The following is a 26,942-nucleotide window of genomic DNA, read 5'->3' as shown; positions in this document are numbered from 1 at the left end:
AGGGGCTGCCCAGGGAGGTGGTGGAGTCACCATCTCTGGATGTGTTTAAGAAAAGCCTGGACATGGCACTTAGTGCCCTGGTCTAGTTGCCATGGTGGTGTCAGGGCAATGGTTGGACTCGATGAGCTCAGAGGGCTCTTCCAACCTCAGTGATTCTGGGATTCTGTGGGACAGTTTCATGGGTGTTTGGGTGCTCAGTCTTTGCGGTGAGCAGGGACTGACCCCACCATTGTCCCCACCTGGGACTGGCCCCTTGCTGGGATCTCCCATCCCAGGGCGAGAAGGAGAAGCCACCTACGCACAGCCCCATCTCTCCCATGTCTTCTTGCTTTCCATTCCTCGCAGCACCCAGGATTAACCCATCTCACCCTCTCCATCCACCCCCCTGCCTGGGATTAACACCCTCCTCCCGTTCCCAGCTGGAGCCAGGAAAAAATAATAATCCCAAACATAATTTAAAAAGAAGTTGAAGGCAAAACCCTTTAGACTTTGACCCCTCAGCCACAGAGGGAGCCCATGGTGGGGGGACGGGGCAGTTTGGCTCCTGCAGGGATCCTAAATAGCTCAGGGGGGGCTTGAAAACACAGCCCTGACCTACAATCATAGAATTGTTAAGGTTGAAAAGACCTAAAAGACCATCAAGTGGTGAGAGCCTGGCCCAGGTTGCCCAGAGAAGCTGTGGCTGCCCCCTCCCTGGCAGGGTTCAAGGCCAGGTTGGATGGGGCTGGGAGCAACCTGGTCTGGTGGAAGGTGTCCCTGCCCGTGGCACAGGAGTTGGGACTAGATGGGCTTTAAGGTCCCTTCCCACCCAAACCAGTCTGGGATTCTAAGTCCAACCATTGACCCAATGCCACCATGCCCACTAAACCATGTCCTAAAGCACCACATCTAGATGTTTTTTGAACACCTCCAGGAATGGTGACTCCACCACCTCCCTGGGCAGCCTGTTCCAATGCCTAATGACTCTTTCAGTGAAGAAATTCTTCTTAAGATCCAGCCTGAACCTCCCCTGGCACAACTTGAGGCCGGTTCCTCTCATCCTATCGCTGGTTACCTGGGAGAAGAGACCAACCCCCCCTCGCTACACCCTCCTTTCAGGCAGTTGTAGAGAGCGAGAAGGTCTCCCCTCAGCCTCCTTTTCTCCACACTAAACACCCCCAGGTCCCTCAGCCGCTCCCCATCACACTTGTGCTCCAGACCCTTCCCCAGCCCCGTTGCCCTTCTCTGGGCTCGCTCCAGCACCTCAATGTCCTTCTTGTAGTGAGGGGCCCAGAACTGAACACAGTTCAGAGTGCAGAGTGACCTGTGCAGAGATGTCCCAGCCCCATGAAATGAGAACCCCCCTCCGTTGCCTTGTACCCCAAGGCCACGGGGCAGCTACTTCTGGCAGCACCGAGCTGGAGTACCGACATGCTGGGGCAGGGAGAGGAGGGACAGCTTAGCCTAAACCCGCACGATGCATGGACATCTCGGTCTCCAAAGGGAGGGAGCGCAAGCACCACAAGAGGTGAGAGCAGCAGCTGCCCTCAATACCCTTCATCACCCAAAAAAACCCTAGGGTCAGCCCCAAAGGGGATAAGCATCTTGGCACTTCAAGAAAGATGTTGAGGTGTTGGAGCGAGTCCAGAGGAGGGCGACCAAGCTGGTGAAGGGTCTGGAGGGTCTGACCTCCGAGGAACGGCTGAGGGAGCTGGGGGTGTTTAGCCTGGAGAAGAGGAGGCTCAGAGGTGACCTTAGTGCAGTCTACAACTACCTGAAGGGAGGTTGTAGCGCAGTGGGAGTCAGCCTCTTCTCCCAGGCAACCAGCGATAGGACAAGAGGACACAGCCTCAAGCTTGGCCAGGGGAGGTTCAGGTTGGACATTAGGAAGCATTTCTTCTCAGCAAGGGTCATTAGCCATTGGAAGGGGCTGCCCAGGGAGGTGGTGGAGTCACCATCTCTGGAGGTGTTTAAGAAAAGCCTGGACATGGCACTTAGTGGCCTGGTCTAGTTGCCATGGTGGTGTCAGGGCAATGGTTGGACTCGATGATCCCAGAGGGCTCTTCCAACCTCATTGATTCTGTGATTCTGCATCCTGCAAAGCTGAGTCTCCCATCGCTGATGCTCCAGCAGCACGTCTGCAGGTTCTCCATTTCAACCCTAATTGCAATTTGTAATGAATCAAAGAGGTTTTTTTTCTCTCTTATTAATAATTCATGAGCAGAACTAATTATAATCTCAGGATAATCTTGGCCCTGCAGGAATAATTCCGTGGGACCGGGTTGTAGGGAGCTGGGCAACCTGGGCGATGCTGGCTGGGCTTCATCTGGGCTGGTCAAACCTTCCCCTCAGGGCTGCTCAGTGTCCTGAGCAAGAAAGCCCAAGGGGTGGGGAGCAACTCAGCCCTTCTCAAATGAATCCACCTACATAGAATCAACCAGGTTGGAAGAGACCTCTGGGATCATCGAGTCCAACCATTGCCCTGACACCACCATGGCAACTAGACCATGGCACTAAGTGCCCCTCTCCTGGGGCAGCTCCAAGCTGGAAGATCATCCACCGTGGAAAAACTGCCCCTCTACAGGAGGGGGGACATCAAGGCTTGGACCAACTCAGTACCTCAAGTTACCACCTCCTCACAGAATAAAGTAGCAAATACTCGGAGGAGCAAAACTTCAGCCAAGCTTGGGCTTCAGCCTTAGACACGTCTACGTTGCGCCAGCCTCAAAGGCAACTATCACTTTGTTTGGGACGTTGCCCACCACCTTGCCACCATCCTGCTGTCAGATGGGGAGTAGGAGCAAATGATTTCATAACATCATCATAAACTTGGGCAAGAGCCAGGAAACAAATCTCCCAGCAGTAGGATGCGATGTTGGAGCTGGACAGAGATGTCTCCATCCCCATCACTCCCCAAACTGCAGGCACATCAAGGATGACTCCACCACCTCCCTGGGCAGCCCCTTCCAATGCCTAATGACCCTTGCTGAGAAGAAATGCTTCCTAATGTCCAACCTGACCCTCCCTTGGCCAAGCTTGAGGCTGTGTCCTCTTGTCCTGTCGCTAGTTGCCTGGGAGAAGAGGCCGACTCCCACTGCGCTACACCCTCCCTTCAGGTAGTTGTAGACTGCACTAAGGTCACCTTTGAGCCTCCTCTTCTCCAGGCTAAACACCCCCAGCTCCCTCAGCCGTTCCTCGGAGGTCAGACCCTCCAGACCCTTCACCAGCTTGGTCGCCCTCCTCTGGACTCGCTCCAACACCTCAACGTCTTTCTTGAAGTGCGGGGCCCAGAACTGGACTCAGCTCAGGTTCATTCTCTAGGGCTGTCCCATCCCACGGCATCTCCAATGAGGGACACAGTGACCTTACACCATGAAGAGTTTTCCCAAGAGTTGGCTTATGCTTCTGCTCCCGTCCATGTGAAGAAGTCAACAGTATAAGACTCTGAGTTACTGCCAACTCCATACTGGATCTCTTGAACCTGGTGACCCACAGCTTTAATTAATTACAGGTCACTGGAGCCTCTTCTCGTTATGAAATCCCAGAGATGAGGGAGGTTGATGCCCAGCAGAAGAGGGCCTTCCCACTCCTTTTTGGCAGCACACACCATCTCCACATGCCTCACCACCAGCACAGCTCTCAGAGGTCACACTGAACAACCCACCAGCCTTGGCTCCAGTTCTGGTGCCAAAACACCCTGTTTGACGTCTTGCCCAATGCACACTTCTCACCACCCACCACTCTCAGTGGATCTCATGGATCCTGAGAGTTGGAGGCAGCTCTCCTTCTGCCAAGTTAGACATGAAACAAGAATTAAACCTTCTCCCCTGCTTTTGCGGAAGCACGATCTACAGAAAGATCTTCTGCATCACATCCTGAAGGTTGAAGATGGCTCCTTGCTTCTCCACGAGGGCAGCAGAGCCACCAGCTCTGGGCCAGCTTGTGCTGCCTTCCCCACTTCTACCTGCTTAAGACCATGTTTTGGTTTTCCTCTTTGCTCTCCCTGTTGCTCTCCAGTTGTCCAAAAGATTTCATGGCTACTGGTGGGAGGGTTCTGCAAGAAGAGGCTCTTCTGTCCCTGCACCACCTGGCACAGTGAGGTGGCACATGGACACCCCAACTAGCAGAGGGTTTTCATCCACTAAATCCATGTTTCAAGTCCTTGGGAGATGCCATCCAGGCAGGGGACACTCAGGAGGAAGAACAGAGGTGGTTTTTAAGGAGGTGCTGAAAGCATCGCCCATCTTGGAGGAGGGATCTGAGCTGGAGTTTGCTGCTGTCTCCAAAGCACAGGGCAGCACATTGTGTCATCAACTCCTCGCCGAGTCCCACAGAATCACACAGAATCCCAGAATCAACCAGGTTGGAAGAGACCTCAGGGATCATCGAGTCCAACCATTGCCCTGACACCATCATGGCAACTGGACCAGGGCACTAAGTACCATGTCCAGGCTTTTCTTAAACCCCCCCAGAGATGGTGACTCCACCACCTCCCTGGGCAGCCCCTTCCAATGGCTAATGACCCTTGATGAGAAGAAATGCTTCCTAATGTCCAACCTGACCCTCCCCTGGCCAAGCTTGAGGCTGTGTCCTCTTGTCCTAGCGCTGGTTGCCTGGGAGAAGAGGCCGACTCCCACTGCGCTACAACCTCCCTTCAGGTAGTTGTAGACTGCACTAAGGTCACCTCTGAGCCTGCTCTTCTCCAGGCTAAACACCCCCAGCTCCCTCAGCCGTTCCTCGTAGGTCAGACCCTCCAGACCCTTCACCAGCTTGGTCGCCCTCCTCTGCACTCGCTCCAACACCTCAACATCTTTCTTGAAGTGCGGGGCCCACGCTGGCACAGAAGATACCAAAGGCACCATCTGCGCTACGTCTTGGAGCACAGGCTGCTCTCCCAGTTCATCCCTCTCTCGTTCTCAGTTATTTTTTCACAGCCACTTCTCCTTTCTGTCCTTCAGGAAAAGGTGGAGTGAGTCCAATTACTGAGTTTTGTAGAAAAATGCCCACCAAGAAGCAAATATAAATATCTCCCTGCATGAGGCCTCACCATCTCCCAGCACCCTGCTCGTTGCTTGCCCATGACTTTGTCCTCGCGCCAAGGGACACGGGGAACAATTTCTTCCTTCCCTTTCCATAGCAGCCTTTCAATCTCCTGAGGACTTGAGCCTTCTGCCTGCTTCTTGCCCTTGAAGACCTGCAGGAGTTTGGGTCCCTCTTGGTCCCTCCAGACTGGTTGTTGGATCTCAACCACTCGTTGAGCCCTTCCAGACTGGTTGTTGGATCTCAACCGCTCGTTGAGCCCTTCCAGACTGGTTGTAGGATCTCAACCACTCGTTGAGCCCTTCCAGACTGGTTGTTGGATCTCAACCACTCGTTGAGCCCTTCCAGACTGGTTGTAGGATCTCAACCACTCGTTGAGCCCTTCCAGACTGGTTGTAGGATCTCAACCACTCATTGAGCCCTTCCAGACTGGTTGTTGGATCTCAACCACTCGTTGAGCCCTTCCAGACTGGTTGTAGGATCTCAACCACTCGTTGAGCCCTTCCAGACTGGTTGTTGGATCTCAACCACTCATTGAGCCCTTCCAGACTGGTTGTTGGATCTCAGCCACTCCTTGAGCACTTCCAGACCCCTGAAACTTCCTCCACAACCATAGGACCATGCGCTGAACAGCACAAACTATCAGGGCAGGGTGATGAGGGAAAGCCTTGCTAGGTCAGAAGCACCAAGAAACGCTCGGCTGCATCGTCCAGCATCAACAAGCTAAAACCATGAGTGAGGTGAGAAGATAGATCCACTACAGAGATCACCAAGGACTGATTCCATCCGTCATTAATGGGCAGATTTCCCACCAGTGCCAGGGCGGCAAGTCTGGAGGTAGCGTGATGCCAGTGGGTGAGAAGGGATTACGAACCCACCACCACCGAGTCACTGTCTGGCTCCTGCATGGATGCTAACCAAGGTCTCCTCTTCCTTCAACAATTATCCGACCACAGAGGACACTCATTAATTTTCACCGTGGTTATTAACTGCAGTAATTACAGGCTGGGTCACTCAACTCTCCCTGTGGTACCCAGCACATCCTTGTCACCTCCCCTCTGGCTCACGCCACTGGCTTGGACCATGGCTGAGCAGCCACCAGGACAGATGGGGACTTGCATCTTGAGGATGACGAAACAGAAGAAGAAACAATGGATAATGATGGATTTGATAGGACAAGAGGACACAGCCTCAAGCTTGGGCAGGGGAGGTTCAGGTTGGACATTAGGAAGCATTTCTTCTCAGCAAGGGTCATTAGCCATTGGAAGGGGCTGCCCAGGGAGGTGGTGGAGTCACCATCTCTGGAGGGGTTTAAGAAAAGCCTGGCCATGGCACTTAGTGCCATGGTCTAGTTGCCATGGTGGTGTCAGGGCAATGGTTGGACTCGATGAGCCCAGAGGGCTCTTCCAACCTCAGTGATTCTGTGAAACCAGGTGGAAGCACCTCTTAACTCCTGGATTTGCAGCACGCATTAATATTTCAGACAGCAGCCTGCACCTGCCAACAGCGCATACGAATCCAAACCCCTGCCAAGCAGCCCTGCCCATCAAATCACCTAGCCAAGGCAGAGCTTTAAATGAAAATATTAAGTAACAGCACCCAATAAACCTGAAAGCTCCACCGTAGCGCCCTGGGTTATTGCTGAGTACCAGAAAGCGTTGCTGCTGCAGCCGAAACGGAATTTTCACAGGAGACCCTCCAGAAATTCAAAGTATTTCTGTTATCTCTGCCTTGGCACCCTTTGCTATTTCCTCCTTGCGGGGAAGGCAAGATTTTACTTACGCTCCTGAGAATATTTCCATGACAAACTACTTCCTAAATCCCTCTAATCTTCCATCAGCGAAATCAATTTATTTGCAAATTTGCATAATTTCCGTGGACTGAAACATTGTGTTTATTTAGGGGAGGATTTTTCCACAGCACTCAAGTGACTTATGCTCTTAAAGCTCCCTACCTGCTCAAATACCCCCTCCCTGATCTTCTTCCACCCTTTGGAAAGTCAATGACAAAGGTCAGAGGAGGAATCGTTGGTGCCAGGGCTCTGTGTATGCTCTCCAGCTCCCTCATCGAGGAATTGTTTTGCTTCCAGTTCCTTCTGCTGGAGAGACACGAGCAATCCTCACAGAATCCATCAGGTTGGAAGAGCCCCCTGGGCTCATCGAGTCCAACCATTGCCCTCACACCACCATGGCAACTAGACCAGGGCACTAAGTGCCATGTCCAGGCTTTTCTTAAACCCCTCCAGAGATGGGGACTCCACCACCTCCCTGGGCAGCCCCTTCCAATGGCTAATGACACTTTCAGAGAAGAAATGCTTGGAAAGGATGTTTTTGGTTGGAAAGGACCTTGAAGACCATCAAGTCCAACTGTTAACCCAACACTGCGAAGGCCACCACTAACCCACGTCCCTCAGCACCACATCTACACGGCTTTTAAACCCCTCCAGAGATGGTGACTCCACCACCTCCCTGGGCAGCCCCTTCCAATGTCTAATGACCCTTGCTGAGAAGAAATGCTTCCTCATGTCCAACCTGAACCTCCCCTGGCCAAGCTTGAGGCTGTGTCCTCTTGCCACCCTGCACCACATCTCTGCTGTGGGCAGGTAAACACCATCCTTAATGCTTAAATATAATTATTTTGATGACTGCACTAATTAAGACCATCCACAGCTCCATTTACCTTAAAAACAGTCACCACAAGCAAAATTGTTTTTCTCTGTTCGTGATTTCTTTAGCGGAGCCGATTGGCAGCTACATTAAATCAACGCAGGACGAGGGAATAAAAGCACAGGTCACAGCTGGGCTTAAGAGTAATTATTTTAGGAGCATCATTCTGGCTTTTAAATGAACGATACCTCAACGCTCCTCCACAGATTTAAGAGAATATTCACAAAACCTACCTAAATATACATTTTTTTCAAGATACGTTTGCTTGTCCCAGTTTTATTCTGATTTTGAAGATGGAGACTATAATTTAGCGCTAGGATTAAATGGGTTTTCCCCTCTCAGAGGGGAAAAAAGCTCTTAATTTAAATGATTAATTTAAATAAATTGGTTTTCGATGTCCTGTGAACGCAACGGGGCTCGCATGCATCGGGAAGCACGGGATCCCTGGGCACCCCACCACGCAGCCATGTCCAGGCGCCGTCCCCACCACCCCCGTGCCCTCGCTCTTCCTCACCTTCCTCCCCACGCCGTGGGAGCCGGGCGCATCTCCTCGCTGTGACTTCTCACCACCCTCCTGAGCTTAACGCCTTGAAGATCCCCCGACCGGTGCTAAACCGACTGCAATTCCCCAGGGATGAGGATGAGGATGAAGCGCAGCCCCCCCTCCTCTCTCCTCCCAGCTGGGTACCACCGGCACAGCCGCGGTGCCGAGCGTGTCCCGCTGCGAAGCCTGGGGTCAGCGATGAGCTGACGGTAGAAAAACCTCCCTGGCACGCTGCCCGACGCCGCTCTGGCAACACAAATATCTTCCTGCAAAGGTGGGCAGCTGGGAACAAGCCTGCCTGCTCTCTGCAGCAAGCCTAGAAGTTGTCCAGGCTTCAGACCAAAGCCTTCGATGATGCCTCCTAAATTTTCCAGGAAACTCTCCTTAGGACAGCCATCCAGCCTCTGGGATCGTGCAAAAGCCACCAGAAAACTCAACTTTTTACTAATTTATAACTAAATTAGGGGATAGGAAGAGAGGCTAAAATCCCCCATCCCTCTAAGACTTCATTGCTCTTCATCTTCGTTGCTCCCCCCAACAGAAGGAGGACACAGAGATGTTGGAGCGAGTCCAGAGGAGGCCACGGAGATGCTCAGAGGGCTGGAGCCCCTCTGCTCTGGAGACAGGCTGAGAGAGCTGGGGCTGTTCAGCCTGGAGAAGAGAAGGCTGTGGGGAGACCTTCTAGCACCTTCCAGTGCCTGAAGGGGCTACAGGAAAGTGGGAGAGGGGCTTTTGACAAGGGCATGGAGTGACAGGACAAGGGGGAATGGTTTTAAACTGCAAGAGGGGAGACTGAGATGAGATGTGAGGAAGCAATTCTTTGGTGTGAGGGTGGTGAGAGCCTGGCCCAGGTTGCCCAGAGAAGCTGTGGCTGCCCCCTCCCTGGCAGGGTTCAAGGCCAGGTTGGATGGGGCTTGGAGCAACCTGGTCTGGTGGAAGGTGTCCCTGCCCGTGGCAGGGGGTTGGAACTAGATGATCTTCAAGGTCGCTTCCAACCCAAACCATTTGATGATTCTATGATCTGCAGGTATTGCTGTTCCCCAAAATTTGTACGTACAGAATTCCACGCTTACAGCAGATATAAATATCCCAGAGCTTAGATTGTACCTGAAATTTTCAATTCCTGCTCAAATGCCCATTGCTTACAGCTTTTATGAGATTAGGGGTCACCACAGGTGTGCTCCCAACCCCACCATGGTCTCTCCAACCCTTCCCCACTTGCAAACTCTATTCCCACCTTCATCTACACACCTGAAAATCTCACGTCCTCCTTGGACTTCATTTTTTATGGTCAAAACCAATTCCTACAGAAATCGGTGAAAACGAGATGAAATCTGCATCGTTTGGGCAATAAAATGGTTATTTCATAGAATAAAATCATAGAATAGTTTGGGTTGGAAGGGACCTTTAAAGGTCATCTAGTCCAACCTCCCTGCAATGAGTAGGGACATCTTCATTTGAAGATTATGAGCACCAGGCTCAAGTTTCCCAACCCCTGCACCATCCTCAGTGATGCTAAACTGGTTTCTGTGGTCAAATCCAGACTGGGCCACATCCTAGCAATGGTATGGATGAGGCAGGACAGAGCTGAGCCATGGCTTGGGCTGAGCTCTCGTGGTTAGGCTGCACCCAGTACCCAAAGCTGATGTAAAACCAGCCTGGCACAGCAGGGAGCACCCTTGGGCTTGTGTTTTGTCATGGGTTTCTCATCCTTCAAGCTTCCTTGCCTTCACTTACTGCACCCCCGTGTCTCCCTCATCCTCTTCTAGCTTTGGTTGAGATGGGTTGATGCATCTCTCCAACGGGGAGAACCAAGAGGAACTGTATTTTGAACAGGTTTTACACTTGTTGGGATCAGGAGGACATGGACTGATCTCGCTGCCTGTATTCACGGACACCAAACATCACCCACCGCTCCTGGTGGGACAATGAGGGGCTGACAGCTCTGGATGGAACCAGCTCCACGACTTGTCAACCTCTTCCCAGGATGATCCAGGACTCGGTCTTTGCTCTAGGCAGGATCACCCATCTGTGGAGGAGCCATGAAGAAGGTACAGCATTGCCACCACTTAGATGGCATCACAGCTGCCCTCTGTTTTCTGGCTCCTGCTAAATACCTGCGGTGAGACCACGAGGACCACCTGAGGGATACAACATGAACCATCGAGTGTCCTGGAAGCTGAACATCAGGCTTGGTCTTGTTGGGGGAAATTCAGGGGGATGGGAAGGCTGAAGCCCAACCTTCAGCCATCCCTGTTGACTGCAAAGCTTGGTTTCATAGAATGGTTTGGGTTGGAAGGGACCTTAAAGCCCATCCAGTCCCAACTCCCTGCCACAGGCAGGGACACCTTCCACCAGACCAGGCTGCTCCAAGCCCCATCCAACCTGGCCCTGAACACTGCCAGGGAGGGGGCAGCCACAGCTCCTCTGGGCAACCTGGGCCAGGGTCTCACCACCCTCACACCAAAGAATTGCTTCCTCAGATCTCATCTCAGTCTCCCCTCTTGCAGTTTAAAACCATTCCCCCTCGTCCCATCACTCCATGCCCTTGTAAAAGCCCCTCTCCCGCTTTTCTGTAGCCCCTTCAGGCACTGGAAGGTGCTAGAAGGTCTCCCCAGAGCCTTCTCTTCTCCAGGCTGAACAGCCCCAGCTCTCCCAGCCTGTCTCCAGAGCAGAGGGGCTCCAGCCCTCTGAGCATCTCCGTGGCCTCCTCTGGACTCGCTCCAACAGCTCCGTGTCCTTCTTCTGTTGGGCCCCAGAGCTGGACGCAGCACTGCAGGGGGGTCTCCCGAGAGCGGAGCAGAGGGGCAGAATCCCCTCCCTCGCCCTGCTGGCCACGCTGCTGGGGATGCAGCCCAGGACACGGGTGGCTTTGGGCTGCCAGCGCACGTTGCCGGCTCATGGTGAGCTTCTCGTCACCCATCACCCCCAAGTCCTTCTCCTCAGGGCTGCTCTCCATCCATTCTCCACCCAGCCTGTGTTTGTGCTTGGGATTGCCCTGACCCACGTGCAGGACCTTGCCCTTGGCCTTGTTGAACTCCATGCAGTTCGCACAGGCCCAGCTCTCCAGCCTGTCCAGGTCCCTCTGGATGCCATCCCTTCCCTCCAGCGTTTGAAGGGTGTCTAAGGCCTCACAAGGCTCCTCTGCACATGACGATTTAATTCTCCAACTCAAATCTTACTCAAGCATTGATACCTGTGACCAGGCAAGGAAAAGCCATCCTGTCAAAGTACTTTTTTGTTTAATTTCTATTTTTTTTAATGAAAGGAGAAGGCTACAACGTTCAGGGCCTGTCTGATCCCTTGTCTCTGGACGGCGCTATCGCATCGCTTTTAGCTTCAGGCCCGCAACGCCACATCTCTACGTGAAACGTCTCCCACGTTCGCTGCCTGAGCACTGCCAACTCCTCCCCTCTGCTCCCATGGCATCCATGCTAATTAGCAGCAGCGGAAGCTGAATCAAGTCAAGAGGGAGATAATGAGCCTCCCCATCCCCCCCCCCACCCCATTCAACAGCACGGAATTGTTTTGCAGCGGCGAGGGGGAACGCAGGGCTCTGAGATACCGCCGAGATGATGAACCCCCCCTGTTTTCTGGTGAAATAGCAGCAGTTTCTGAACATCACAGAATCAATGAGGTTGGAAGAGCCCTCTGGGCTCATCGAGTCCAACCATTGCCCTGACACCACCATGGCAACTAGACCAGGGCACTAAGTGCCATGGCCAGGCTTTTCTTAAACACATACAGAGATGGTGACTCCACCACCTCCCTGGGCAGCCCCTTCCAATGGCTAATGACCCTTGCTGAGAAGAAATGCTTCCTAATGTCCAACCTGAACCTCCCCTGGTGAAACTTGAGGCTGTGTCCTCTTGTCCTATCGCTGGTTGCCTGGGAGAAGAGGCCGACTCCCTCTCCACTACAACCTCCCTTCAGGTAGTTGTAGACTGCAATAAGGTCACCTCTGAGCCTCCTCTTCTCCAGGCTAAACACCCCCAGCTCCCTCAGCCATTCCTCATAGGTCAGACCCTCCAGACCCTTCACCATCACACAGTGTGGTAGACAGGTCTACAGCCCACCCTGAAGGCCCTGTGTTGGAGGCTACAAATCCATAGCAAAGGGATTTTGTGGGCTGTAGCTAATGAGCAAACGCTGAAACGAGCTCGGACGGCTGTCCCTGGTGAGCTGTGGGCTGGTAGCTGGTTGCTGAAGGCCACGTTGACCTTACTGAAGGCCACGTTGACCTTGCTGAAGGTCTGCGTTAGCTTCGGTTACGTGCCACACCTAGCCCAAGCACTCACCCTGTCCTCTTGGTTTGTGATCATCAAGCTCTCAAGCTACAAGAGGACAAGCCGTGGTGGCTGTGAGGTCTCCAGCGAGCCCCTCCTGGGATCAGTCTCATTAGGAACCGACCAGGAGGAAGCACAAGATCAGGGTCTGCCAAGCTGGTAGATCCACACCACCATCCACCCCGGCAGCCCTTCCCATCTCACATGTATGACTCAACCAATCACCCAAAATATCCTGTGTTCTGAAACCCAAATGTCACTGAAACGAGACGAGATTTTTCAAGAGGGAGGAGGGAACACGGAGAAGGGAGCACAGAGAAGCCTTTATCGTTAAGAGGAATTAGCTGCAAAACACAAAGAGACCAGAAGTGACATTTCCTTAAATAGCAGATCAACGGGGGATCTGCTGTCTTTGTCTCCATGAGCATGACAAGAAGTTCCTACAAGGGTGATTTTTAGCTCTTGCCTGTCCTGAGCAGATTTCACAGAATCACAGAATCAACCAGGTTGGAAGAGACCTCAGGGATCATCGAGTCCAACCATTGCCCTGACACCACCATGTCAACTAGACCATGGCACTAAGTGCCATGTCCAGTCTTTTCTTAAACCCCTCCAGAGATGGTGACTCTACCACCTCCCTGGGCAGCCCTTTCCAATGTCTAATAACCCTCTCTGAAAAGAAATTCTTCCTAATGTCCAACCTGAACCTCCCCTGGCAAAGCTAATGTTCCAGACCGTTCCTCCTCCCACAGGCTCAACTCCACCCATCCCAGGAGATGGGTGACTTTGAAGCTGCTGATTGCTACCATGGCTGCGGCAAGGCTGACTGAGCAGCTTCTGCTCTTAGAGAAGAGCTTTTGGCCATGGAACCAAGCTAGACCTGCTGCCCCAGTTTGTGTTTAAGCCACCAGATACTGCCATCAGCAGCAGGTTGGCTTTGAAGTTTTGGGCTTGTTCAGCCTGGAGAAGAGAAGGCTCTGGGGAGACCTTCTAGCACCTTCCAGTGCCTGAAGGGGCTACAGGAAAGCTGGAGAGGGGCTTTTTACAAGGGCATGGAGTGATGGGACGAGGGGGGATGGTTTTAAACTGCAAGAGGGGAGATTGAGATGAGATGTGAGGAAGCAATTCTTTGCTGTGAGGGTGGTGAGACACTTTAAGGTCCCTTCCAACTCAAACCTTATGGAACAGGTCCTGGAAGCTGGAGCTTGGCTGTTTGCTGGAAGCTGTTCAGCAGGAAGGGTTGCTCCTGGGTCTGAGGGACACTGAAGGTCCATCACTTGGGCACTACACATGTGCATTGGAGATAAGTTACCCAGCTCACACTGAGGATGAGGACGGTGGTTCACTTTTCAAAGCAAAACTCCAGTTCAGTGTTTGGGTGAACATGGAAGAAGTGCAAGGCTGGGGCAAAGAGCGTGGAGGAAACTGCTCCCAGCTGCGTGGTGTGGACTCCAAGTTACATTCAAGGATGCTCCAGCTCCTCAAAAATGAAGCCATCAGATAGATGGACTTTAAGCTTCAGCTGCATGGGGATAAGAGACTGTGTTTGCCTCCTTTCTGCCCCATGGAGACTTGGGGTGGAGGTCCCAGCCCAGGAGGTTCCACCACAGCAGTATGCCCAAGAACAGTGATGAACCCTCCAAACCACTCTTCAGTTTTGTTCCAAAAGATGGGATTTTAATCTCATGGTTCCTCAAGGAACCACTGGCATTAGGTCTGCGCTTCTTCGTTAATTCTGAAGAAACCAGGCAATGGATTTACCTTTAAATATCAGGAACGGGCACATTTATTCACCCAGCAGCCTTCAGCTGTGGTCTTAACTCACAAACGATGAAGCCTGAGAAGAAGGAGGCGGTGGATAAATGGAGCAGCTGGCAGCAGCACGTGTCCCTGCACGGGACAGCTGGGACAGCCAGCACACGGCTTCTGCTGCGCAGGTGTTTCCTTGGCCAGCAAATGTCTGTTGGCACACTTGAGATGCATCTTTGTCATCGTTGGAAAAGGAATGTGGCCTCACAGCCGCCTCGGCTAAAATTAACACCAGAAGGAGGCTTCAGCTCAGAGCTGCTGAGCTCCTGTCCCCAGGATGGCTCCGGGGTATGGGCTTCCTCAGGAAGCCTGGATGAATTCAGAGGTTGCAACCAAAAGGGGTTGGAGACCTTCATCTCCCCAGTGTCACGGCTGTATTTGTTCCCACACACCCAGTGCACAGCCAGCTGGCAGGAGCCATGTTCAAAGTCTGATGTGGTGGCTCCTCACCTCTGTCCCAGGCTTCTTCCAAGCTCCTACAAGTCTTCCAAGTTTGGTACCCGGATGCACATAACTTCTTTGCCAACAGTGCAAATTAAACCTGTTCCCTGCATCCATGTGAAGGCACTACGGCACCAGCACCCAGCGAGTCTGTGCCCAGCTGGAGAAGGGTTGAACATGGTCACTGCAAGAGTTGGACACTGAATGCTCCCATGGCTGGAGAATGAACCTAGCAACATCCATAGTACACAACCCATTTGAGAGCCAAGAGAGGAAGAGAACCATAGAAAGCTGGAAAACTGCAACCATGTCTCAAAACAGTCACCCACGACCAACACGCAACCAACTCCTAAACCTCAGGTGCCTGATGGGCCACATGAGTGTCTGTAGAGCTACCAGAGAGATGGTGCCAGGTCTTTTGAAGCCAATCCCAATTGTCTCCTCACTTCCATACTTGCTTTGCTAGACAGTCAGCTACAAAGTGACTCCTGTTGACCATGAGATGCAGAAAATCATGAAAGGATCAAAGACATCTTTAAAAATCTCCTGGTGGAGAAGTTCTAGGGCAAATTGGGGAAGATCGTGTCAAGAGCATTACAAGGATCCCATGCAGATGAAACAGTGGCTTTCTTGCTCTCCCAAGATGCCCCCAGCAGAAACAGGACACATTGCTCCCTGCTCACGGATTGGATATCCCATCCCTCTACCAGAGACAAAGCCAGGGTGAGTGAGAGGGCAGAGCTGGAGATACAACCAGGCACAAACATGAGTTGCAGTGGGTGGTCACAGCTTCTCTAGCCCTGAAGCACAAAACAGGGGTTTCTTCATGGCTTTGAAGCATGCACACTGCCATCACTGCAGTTGGGAGCAGAAAGAAGGGGTTGGAGCGAGTCCAGAGGAGGCCACGAAGATGCTCAGAGGGCTGGAGCCCCTCTGCTCTGGAGACAGGCTGAGAGAGCTGGGGCTGTTCAGCCTGGAGAAGAGAAGGCTCCGGGGAGACCTTCTAGCACCTTCCAGTGCCTGAAGGGGCTACAGGAAAGCAGGAGAGGGGCTTTTGACAAGGGCCTGGAGTGACAGGACGAGGGGGAACGGTTTTAAACTGCAAGAGGGGAGACTGAGATGAGATGTGAGGAAGCAATTCTTTGGTGTGAGGGTGGTGAGAGCCTGGCCCAGGTTGCCCAGAGAAGCTGTGGCTGCCCCCTTCCTGGCAGTGTTCAAGGCCAGGTTGGATGAGGCTGGGAGCAACCTGGTCTGGTGGAAGGTGTCCCTGCCTGTGGCAGGGGGGTTGGAACTAGATGATTATTAAAGTCCCTTCCAACCCAAACCATTCTATGATTCTATGAAGCTCTGGCGTCTTCCTGGTGGCCACAAAGCCCTGACTACCCAAACATGGTACACAATGTCCACCCCATCAGCAGTGTGGAACAAGGAAGGTGACAGGAGCAGAGCAGCTGTGTGCTGGGAGAGGAGACAAATTCAGAGGAGTAAGTCGAAGGTCTTTGATCTGAAGACCAGCTCTAGTAGCCTTGGACCCCTCCATCCATTGACTGGCCAGCACAAGCACGGGACAACGACAGGGGCCTGGGATTTGTCCCCCAAACAGACTCCTTGACAAAAACCACTGCATGGATTAGCAAAGAGTTCAACCTTCTCAACAGAACCATCGGAGGAAAAATGAGGACATTAATCAACTGAGCTCCAGGGACCACAAACGAGAAGGAATAAAGAGGAAAGGGTTAAGGACAGTTATTGGCTGTCTCGACGGGATTTGGATGCAAGGGCTTTCCTACAAATACCTTCTAGACAGACGGAGCAAGACGTCATCCTCTTAATGACACTCACTAATCTTCATTATAGTAGAAAATCTCTCATTGCAATTGTTGGCCGGGGGCACCGAGCCGGCGCTGTCAAGGGAGCAGAAGAAAAACCCCTGCCTGCTCCTGAGGGTGCTGCTGGAGCTCCTGGGGTGACCCAGGTAGATGAACCCCAAAGCTGCACTCAGGGTATAACGATGCCACGGATGAGGGTGGTCTCCCAGCTGAACCCTACAGGACCTCTCCCCCATCAGCCAACCTCCTGCTTCTCCATCTGCCTTGTACCTAGCCTTCACATGAGGACAGGTGTCCCATCACAAGCCACCTTGCTCCCACACTTTGTCCAAACATCTATAAGTCCTCCAGGTTTTCCCTTCCCAGCCAGAGGGGAGGAGGTGATGGAAGCAAGTGGACACACGCCCAGAAGGGAACAAGCCACAGCCGAGGTCTCACCAAGCCTCCTCAGCCACCAGAGACCTATGGACGCATTGTGTAACTCAGTCCTCTGTCCCTTTGCCACGTGTGCTGTCTGCCCACCTCTAATCTTGGCCTTCAAAGGAGGCAACATGCACTTACCATGGCTTTGAGAAAAACCTGTGGGACTAACGCAACACTTGGTGAGGAGGAGAGGGTTGGGAGGACCTTAGAAGGCTGTTGGGCTGGAGACCTGATCTCCTACCTGACTGTGAAGCCTCCAGGATCATTTCATGATGGATCAGCGTTGCTCCAGTGGAAGTGCTTGAGGACTCAGCCCACTCCACGATGGAGTCTTCAAAGCTCCAGTTGGGTGCCAGCCCATTTTGCAACCACCACCTCAGTGCTGGCATGAGCCCATGGGAAGAACCAGAGATTCCCCCATCCCTTTGCAACCTGGCCAAGGGTGCTGGAGCACCAGCCTTTACCAAAAACCTGTCCATGAGCATCAGAAAGAGGTGCCTGGACTGCAGTTGTCCCACGCAGGTCCTGGCCACTTCAGGCAGAAGCACCTCAAGGGTCTTCCCATTTGCACAAGCAACCACATGTCCATCCCTCTGAGCCATCCAGAGGTAGATGCCAACGTTGGACTTCCAGGTGGCCTCCCCTGTGCCATGGGGGCTGTCCACCATTGTCCCCCCAGCAATGTCTACTGCACCCTCTGGGATCTGCCCAGCTGTCTTCATTTAGCCCACACCCAGAGCACAGAATCACACAGTCAATCAGGTTGGAAGAGCCCTCTGGGCTCATCGAGTCCAACCATTGCCCTGACACCACCGTGGCAACTAGACCAGGGCACTAAGTGCCATGTCCAGGCTTTTCTTAAACCCCTCCAGAGATGGTGACTCCACCACCTCCCTGGGCAGCCCCTTCCAATGGCTAATGACCCTTGCTGAGAAGAAATGCTTCCTAATGTCCAACCTGAACCTCCCCTGGCAGTTGTTCTCTCACCCAATATCCCTTCCCTGACCAAGGAAGGGAATTGGGAAAAGGAGGGAGACTTGGGGGTGAAATTTAAATAGATTTAATTAAAAAAAATCGAATATCAATGGTAATATAAAATTATACTTAGCCCACAGAGCTGTGGCAAGTTGCTCCAAGGACAGCAATTGTTGAGAAGGAGAAGAAGGGACCAGAGGAGAGCAAAAAGAGCCCCTACCCTCCCCAGCGTTCCCATTTATAGTGAACGTGAGGTTAATGTTACAGGACACACCTGTGGGCCAGCCCGGGGCAGCTGCCCTGGATTTTACTGCTCATGGCCTTGATCACCAGCCCACAGGTGGCCACACACTGAGACAAAATGGAACAGAAACTTGATTCTATAAATTTTAGCCCCATGAAACCAGGACACCAGCCTTGGTCCATCCAAGGAGGGGATGGGGGAGCTGGGGTTGTTCAGCCTGGAGAAAAAGAGGCTCAGAGGTGACCTTAGTGCAGTCTACAACTACCTGAAGGGAGGTTGTAGTGAAGCGGGAGTCGGCCTCTTCTCCCAGGCAACCAGCGACAGGACAAGAGGACACAGCCTCAAGCTTGGCCAGGGGAGGGTCAGGTTGGACATGAGGAAGCATTTCTTCTCAGCAAGGGTCATTAGCCATTGGAAGGGGCTGCCCAGGGAGGTGGTGGAGTCACCATCTCTGGAGGGGTTGAAGAAAAGCCTGGACATGGCACTTAGTGCCCTGGTCTAGTTGCCATGGTGGTGTCAGGGCAATGGTTGGACTCGATGAGCCCAGAGGGCTCTTCCAACCTCAGTGATTCTGTGATTTTGTGATTGAGCGTGCGGGAGCTGAGCCTGCATCCAGGAGCGAGATGGAGCGGTGACGGGGACACAGAGCAGTGACAGGGACACAGAGCAGTGACAGGGACACACCACTCTCTACCCTGAGCAGTTATTCCTGCAAACAGGGTTAGTGATTCGGCACAGATCGGTTCTGACCCGCCCCAGCTCGGTGGCGGTGAGGGATACAAGCTGTAGTCGGAGATGAGGGACGACGTGGGTTTTGGGGACAGCAGTCCCCACCCGCCAGCTGGCTGATGACCGCGGCCGCCCGAGCAATTAGAAGATTAAATTTCACTGTGGTTTGCACACGTGACCTGGTTTTGCATCACCATGTGCTTTGCTGCAGGAGATGCCTCCATTTTCCCGACCCTCAACGTCACCGCCTGTAAAACCCCACGTACAGCCCTTGCTGCCCTCCCCCAGTCACTTCCAGCCAGGAAGCTAATTAGCAGCTTTGCTTAATTAACTGAGAGTGGACTTCCTTCTGGAAGAATGGGTCTCAAGTGCCCTCCGTCTGCAGGCTGCCAAGCAAGATGGCGACACAGCCTGGGGTGGGTTTGTTTTTAACCATGCGAGTGCCACATGCACGTTGCTCTGGTGCTCTAAAAGCTGAGATCAAATCCTACCTCGTGATGGCAGGGGGGATGTCATGTTAGTGGGGTTCATTTTCACCTCGAATCCTGGGTGCAGTTTTGGGCCCCTCACTATAAGCAAGACCTTGAGGTGTTGGAGCGAGTCCAGAGAACGGCAACGGGGCTGGGGAAGGGTCTGGAGCACAAGTGTGATGGGAGCGGCTGAGGGACCTGGGGGGGTTTAGTCTGGAGAAAAGGAGGCTGAGGGGAGACCTTCTCGCTCCCTATAACTGCCTGCAAGGAGGGTGTAGCGAGGGGGGTCGGTCTCTTCTCCCAGGTAACAAGCGACAGGACGAGAGGAACCGGCCTCAAGTTGCCCCAGGGGAGGGTTAGATTGGAGATCAGGGACAATTTCTTCCTGGAAAGGGTTGTCAAGCGCTGGCACAGGCTGCCCAGGGCAGTGGTGGAGTCCCCATCCCTGGGGGGATTTAAAAGCCGTGTAGATGTGGTGCTGAGGGACATGGGTTAGTGGTGGGCTTGGCAGTGCTGGGTAACAGTTTGACTTGATGATCTCAAAGGTCCTTTCTAACCAAAACCATTCTGTGATTCTATTATAATTTTCAGGAGAAGGTTGCGTGGCACATTCTGAAAATCACCCTGCATAAAGAAATCTTGGTTTCAGCTTCTCCAAAGCTTAGCTGGCAGCTCTTCCTTCACAGAATCACAGAATCAATCTGGTTGGAAGAGCCCTATGGGACCATCGAGTCCAACCATTGCCCTGACACCACCATGGCAACTAGACCAGGGCACTAAGTGCCATGGCCAGGCTTTTCTTAAACCCCTCCAGAGATGGTGACTCCACCACCTCCTTGGGCAGCCCCTTCCAATGGCTAATGACCCTTGCTGAGAAGAAATGCTTCCTCATGTCCAACCTGAACCTCCCCTGGCCAAGCTTCAGGCTGTGTCCTCTTGTCCTATCGCTGGTTGCCCGGGAGAAGAGGCCGACTCCCACTGCGCTACACCCTCTCTTCAGGTAGTTGTAGACTGCACTAAGGTCACCTCGGAGCCTCCTCTTCTCCAGGCTAAACACCCCCAGCTCCCTCAGCCATTCCTCGGAGGTCAGACCCTCCAGACCCTTCCCCAGCTTGGTCACCCTTCTCCGGACTCGCTCCAACACCTCAACATCTTTCTTGAAGTGCGGGGCCCACAACTGGACACAAGCATGACACCATATTATTTTCTAGCAAAATAAATCCATGAAAGCTGGAGGTGACGGTTTGGTTTAGCACCTGAAATCCTGATCCGAGCAAGAGAAGGCTCGTATCTGTCTTACAAATGGACTCTGGAAGCAGTTGGACCCACAGAACCAAGAGAAGGTTCATTTCTCAAGAGGCTTTCCCACCTCCAGGGCTCTACAGAGGACACTGAATGAGCTGGGCTCGCTGCGGCGATGGATTAAATCCACACCCACACAAACCTGCTTATATTGGATGCAAAAATCCTAAGAAAGAGCCTAGAAACTGATTCCAGTGTGGAGAGATGTTCAAGTCACCACCCCACTGTGATGGCAAGTGGTGGGGTGGACCAACAGCACCGGGTGAGTCCGGCCCCTTCCCGAACTGATGATGAAGCCTAATGAAACCCCACAGACCAGGAGCTCACCCTGAGGTGTGACCCCATCACCAGACTGCCTTGGTGCTCCTCCTGTCCTGCTCCAGTTTCTGGTCATGGGTAGGAGCCACCCAGACGAGGACCACTGCATAAAGAGGACGGATGGTCCCTGCTCCAAAGGACCATCAAAATATATCTTAAGGTCTACTTAAGGGTGGTAGTAAAGCTAAAAACCACAGCACGTGAAGGGAAGGGGATGGGGAGGAGGATCAGAAGAGCACAAAGAAAACACCTGTGCTACTCACTGCCCTGTCCCCATGGGACAGCTGGTAGCACATGGGCTGTCCCACACCCCCACCTTGTTGCCAAGGCCACGTTGCAGACCCCAACTCCGATAATGAGAGGGAAATTTTGGGTACCTGTAGTGGAGGAGTTGACCTTCCGCACTGTAATCCCGATAAATGTCATATTCTTTCTCAAACACTCCAGAAGGCGACGAACTGCAACAGAGGAACAGTGAACAAGGAGTTACCAACAGTGACTGTGACACGTTCATGCCCTTATTAAAGTCTTCATCACTTTAGGATTAATGAAGATGCATCCACGGAGACGGGCTCTCAGTCCTCACCAGTCTGGGCTCTGCACTTGGGACCTACTCCCACCTCCTCACACCAAGCCTTTGAGTCATTAATCAGTTCTTCAGCAGATGATGACCAAGCCCTCCATGGCTGTGTCTCCAGCTTCATTTCAAACCCTTCAAACACCACATTCTCCCTTAAACTATGCTTATTTGTGAAGAACGGCTGTAGACATGCCTAGCAGATCCTAAACATCTCACAGCTTTGTCCCACTCGTGGTCCTTCCCAAGTGCAGCCCTTCCTTGTGCCTCGAGCATCGCTCTCGCTCCTTGCTCATCTCAGATGGTCAGAGCCAACACGAGTAGAGGTGGCAAGCCCCACAAAAGCCCTTTTTGGCACATTTTTGTCTATCATGTTGCAGTCAGTTACATCTGAGCTCGCAGAGCCCTCACTCCCAGAAGACACAGAAGGTCACAACACCAACAGCTACCAGCCTACTCCAAGAGATACCTTACCTGAGCACGCTCCTTGGAGAAACATGGAAAAAACCACCTGGAGGTGCAGGACGGCATTTACACGCTGCTTTTTACACTATCACCAGCTTTAAGCCTCACCTATAAGGGGAAACCCACTCTTGCTCCATGATCCCTTTGGCTTCACGCCCGCCCAGCAGCCTAGCATCCATGCCGAGACCCTCCAACATCTCCCAACCAGCGATTAGTTTTTGCCTAAGGGCGATGCTTTCCACAGAATCACAGAATCAACCAGGTTGGAAGAGCCCTCTGGAACCATCGAGTCCAACCATTGCCCTGACACCACCATGGCAACTAGACCAGGGCACTAGTGCCATGTCCAGGCTTTTCTTAAACCCCTCCAGAGATGGGGACTCCACCACCTCCCTGGGCAGGCCCTTCCAATGCCTAATGATCCTTGCTGAGAAGAAATGCTTCCTAATGTCCAACCTGACCCTCCCCTGGCCAAGCTTGAGGCTGTGTCCCCTTGTCCTATCACTAGTTGCCTGGGAGAAGAGGCCGACTCCCACTGCGCTACAACCTCCCTTCAGGTAGTTGTAGACTGCACTAAGGTCACCTCTGAGCCTCCTCTTCTCCAGGCTAAACACCCCCAGCTCCCTCAGCCGTTCCTCATAGGTCAGACCCCCCAGACCCTTCCCCAGCTTGGTCACCCTCCTCTGCACTCGCTCCAACACCTCAACATCTTTCTTGAAGTGCGGGGCCCACAACTGGACACAGGATTCAAGGTGCGGCCTCACCAGTGCCCAGTACAGAGGGACGATCACTTCCCCAGACCGGCTGGCTACACTATTCCTAATAGAGGCCAGGATGCCACTGGCCTTCTTGGCCACCTGGGCACACTGCTGGCTCACGTTCAGCCGGCTGTCCATCAGCACCCCCAGGTCTCTTTCTAACCACTCTTCCCCCCAGTCTGTAGCGCTGCATGGGGTTGTTGTGGCCCAAGTGTCAGACCCGGCCCTTGTTCTTGTTGAACCTCATGCCGCTGGTCTCGGCCCATCTATCTAACCTGTCCAGATCCCTCTGCAGACCCTTCCTACCCTCCAGCAGATTGACACTCCCACCCAGCTTGGTGTCATCTGCAAATTTACTGAGGGTGCACTCCATCCCTACGTCTAGATCATCTATAAAGATATTGACCAGCACCGGCCCCAGAACTGAGCGCTGGGGAACACCGCTAGTGACCAGCGGTCACTCCAATATTGTTCGTACTCGTTGCCAATATTTGCTCAATGAGCACAGGAAAGGTCTTTTTTTTTTGCCCTAACAGTCCTTCACCGTGGGGATGTGTAAATAACGAGGCTCGTTTAGAAAACACCGAGCAAATTATAAGACATTTGCTCTGCGTTGAAGCATAACAGCAAACATCTGGAGAAATAACTTCTTTTTGAGCAGTTTTCAAAGAAAAAGCATTAAAACCCCCCTACGTACAAATTAAGACGCTCGCGTTAATAAAATTCAGATCAGATGTTGGCTTCAGAAGAAGAAAAAAGGAAGAGAAACAAATCTTCTTAATAGGATAGACCTCAAAAATTTTATTCAAGCAAGAGGCAATCAAATTAAGCTCCTGTCAAAGCTAATTTTAATGAGGCTTCTAAGCCCTGAAATTATGACTGTTGAATTGCTTAATCCCTTTTTCCTCTCGAGTGCACGTGAATGAGTGCTCCTCCTCCTCCACGACGCCCAGTGTCTTCTCAAGAGAAAGGCATCAGGTCTGACTGCCGGTGCTGTACCCAGATCCATGGCTCCAGGATCTCCTCCCCAACGGGCAAAGCCCTGGATGGAAGAGAATTAATGCTCAGGAAGCTTCCTAACGAAGAGCCCCACTGCTGGAAGAAGCCATACCTAACGTTTACTGAAGAGAAAGGCAATGGACGTTGGGGAAAGACCTCAAGAAAGGTCTTCTTCAGGCAAGTTCTTGTGATCAAAGCTGAGAAATGGAAAGACCCTCATGGCAAAGAGGTTTCTCTTCTGGTGGCAGCATCCCTGCCCAGCCATGGCCTGGAGAACCTTCAAGGACTACGTCATCTGTGCAAATCCCTGGCGCTGTTGGAGCTTAAAGGAGATTCCCCTTTTCTCCAGGCTTCCCCAGGAACCAAAGACTTCAGGACGACCTTAGCTTCCCTGTGCAAAATGTGTCCATTTGCCCTACTTCAGGGACCTTTTGGAAAGATCTGCAAGGTAAGAAATGTCCTCCTGGGTCAGAACAATGGCGTCTCCAGCCCAGTACTCTGCTTCAAACCACGGCAGCAAGAGATGCTGTTAATGGAGAGCTCATGACCCTGGTTGCTGCCTGCGGTCCATGCCCTCGTGCCCCATAGCACCCAGTCCCTGTGTTACGGGTGATAGCGGGGAGATGTCCTCCAAGACACCCACTTCAGAGATGTTTATGGACTGATTGTCTTGAATTTGTTCAATCCCTTCCTGAACATGCAGCATCAACCTCCACAGCTTCCCACCGCAACAAATTCCAGAAGTTTTCTACCCGCTGTCCACCTCACTTCTTCCTCTCCCCTCCAAAAAAACCAATTAAAAAAATTCACCTGATCATCAGCTGTTCCTTCTGGCCTCATATTTTTCAAAACACTTGCAAGTAAGGGCACCCAGCACATCTCCTTCCATCTCAGGGCAACCCTCGCTTGCTAAAGGCAACGGAAATCTGGGAGCAAGGCGGGGATGAAGTCTCCTCTGGGTGCTGGCTCCCAAAATCTCCGTGTCTTCTCATGCTCACCTGACAGAGAGGATCTGAGGAGCACACAGCAGCACTGCAAGCATCTGGCCAGCCAGTTACCAGAAAACGAGCCCCAAAACATGCCCAGGAGCAGGGACAGCCCATGAGGCTGGAAGAGCCGTCTGGGATCATCGAGTCCAACCGTTGCCCTGACACCACCATGGCAACTAGACCAGGGCACTAAGTGCCATGTCCAGGCTTTTCTTAAACCCCTCCAGAGATGGTGACTCCACCACCTCCCTGGGCAGCCCCTTCCAGTGGCTAATGACCCTTGCTGAGAAGAAATGCTTCCTAATGTCCAACCTGAGCCTCCCCTGGCCAAGCTTGAGGCTGTGTCCTCTTGTCCTATCGCTGGTTGCCTGGGAGAAGAGGCCAACTCCCACTGCGCTACAACCTCCCTTCAGGTAGTTGTAGACTGCAATAAGGTCTACATCGCTTTGAGAAAGACTCGGGGAAATAATACGTCACACAACTGCTGTGAATCCCTGTCCCCAGCAGGACTCAACGCAGGGTTTTATGGACAAAAAATGGACACCTGTTTGGCATTTTGCCAGCTCGCCGGCTCTGGGCAGGGCTCAGCATCAGCCCAGCGTTGGAAGCTGATTGGAGGCTGTTTTTGGCAAGATCTCTGTAGCAACAGCTCCATCAGCTGCGGCTGCAAGCAGCTCCTGGGTGCTTTGTTCGCCCGGCACAGGCGCGTTGCCAAAACTGCCTGTACTTGGGGTCTGCCAAAATAACCGAAGGGATGGAGGAGCATCCGAAAAGGGGCACGTGGAGCTTGGTCCTGGCACCTGGACCAGAGGGAAAGGGCAGGCAGCAATCGCCACCTGATGGTTCCGGCTTCTTTGGTGCCTGAGGGGACTAAAAGAGCTGGGGCTGTTCAGCCTGGAGAAGAGAAGGCTCCGGGGAGACCTTCTAGCACCTTCCAGTACCTGAAGGGGATACAGGAAAGCAGGAGAGGGGCTTTTGACAAGGGCCTGGAGTGACAGGATGAGGGGGAACGGTTTTAAACTGCAAGAGGGGAGATTGAGATGAGATATTAGGAAGCAATTCTTTGGTGTGAGGGTGGTGAGAGCCTGGCCCAGGTTGCCCAGAGAAGCTGTGGCTGCCCCCTCCCTGGCAGGGTTCAAGGCCAGGCTGGATGGGGCTGGGAGCAACCTGGTCTGGTGGAAGGTGTCCCTGCCCATGGCAGGGGGTTGGGACTGGATGGGCTTTAAGGTCCCTTCCAACCCAAACCACTCTGGGGTTCTATGATTAAGTGGGTGTTTGGGGGACAGTGCAGGAGGGAAGGGGATGCTTTGGATGCAATCTGCCCATGCACACCCCTTCCCTCCCTCCTGCTGCTCCGGTGACGTCCCCAGCACATCCCTGCTGATGCTGCAAGTCCAAGTCCTCCCTTAGCAGAGCATCACGTGTGCTTGCCATGAACCAGGCAGCTGAAAACCATCGAGCATCCCTGGAGGGTATCTGCTCGCTCCCAGAGCAGAAGCTGAGTGCACAACGGCACCACATGGAAACGCTGCTGCTGCCGGCACAATATTTTTCGCTGTCATATTCACCCCCTCCCAGGAGACCTGATGGACTCCTGGAGCTCCTTGGGTTCAAGTAGAAGCTGATGAAAGGGGAGGATTTCCTGCATGCCCACACCTGGCCCAGGAAGACTCTTGGAGCATCACAGAATCATGGAATCATAGAATCGTTTTGGTTGGGAAGGACCTTTAAGATCGTTGAGTCCAACCGTTAATCTAACACGGCCAAGCCCACCACTAACCCATGTCCCTCAGCACCACATCTACATGTCTTTGAAATACCTCCAGGGATCCCTGAAGGTACCAAAGGCATTCCGGCCTTTGCTACTTTAAAAACTATAACCACAAGCTCCTGAAATGTTACCCCTTGAATAAAATATCCCAAGTGCAAGGTCCTGCCCGTGGGTCGGGGCGATCCCAAGCACAAACACAGGCTGGGTGGAGAATGGATGGAGAGCAGCCCTGAGGAGAAGGACTTGGGGTGATGGGTGACGAGAAGCTCACCATGAGCCGACAACGTGCGCTGGCAGCCCAGAAAGCCACCCGTGTCCTGGGCTGCAT

The 26,942-nt window shown here is 52.8% G+C and overlaps 1 protein-coding gene across 3 annotated transcripts in view; it reads right to left on the bottom strand.

The window, feature by feature from the left end:
* The window catches only part of ARHGAP39 (Rho GTPase activating protein 39), a 165,431-nt gene that overhangs the window by 19,914 nt on the left and 118,575 nt on the right, over positions 1-26,942 (bottom strand). For all 3 annotated transcript variants that reach the window (XM_068395735.1, XM_068395734.1, XM_068395736.1), the window contains exon 3: positions 21,433-21,513. In XM_068395735.1, the coding sequence (XP_068251836.1) occupies positions 21,433-21,513 (81 nt within the window). The remainder of the gene's footprint in view (positions 1-21,432; positions 21,514-26,942) is intronic.

This window comes from Nyctibius grandis, chromosome 3, assembly GCF_013368605.1.
Source record: "Nyctibius grandis isolate bNycGra1 chromosome 3, bNycGra1.pri, whole genome shotgun sequence".
NCBI classification, from domain to species: Eukaryota; Metazoa; Chordata; class Aves; order Nyctibiiformes; family Nyctibiidae; genus Nyctibius; species Nyctibius grandis.
This window is presented reverse-complemented; position numbering and strand designations above follow the sequence as displayed.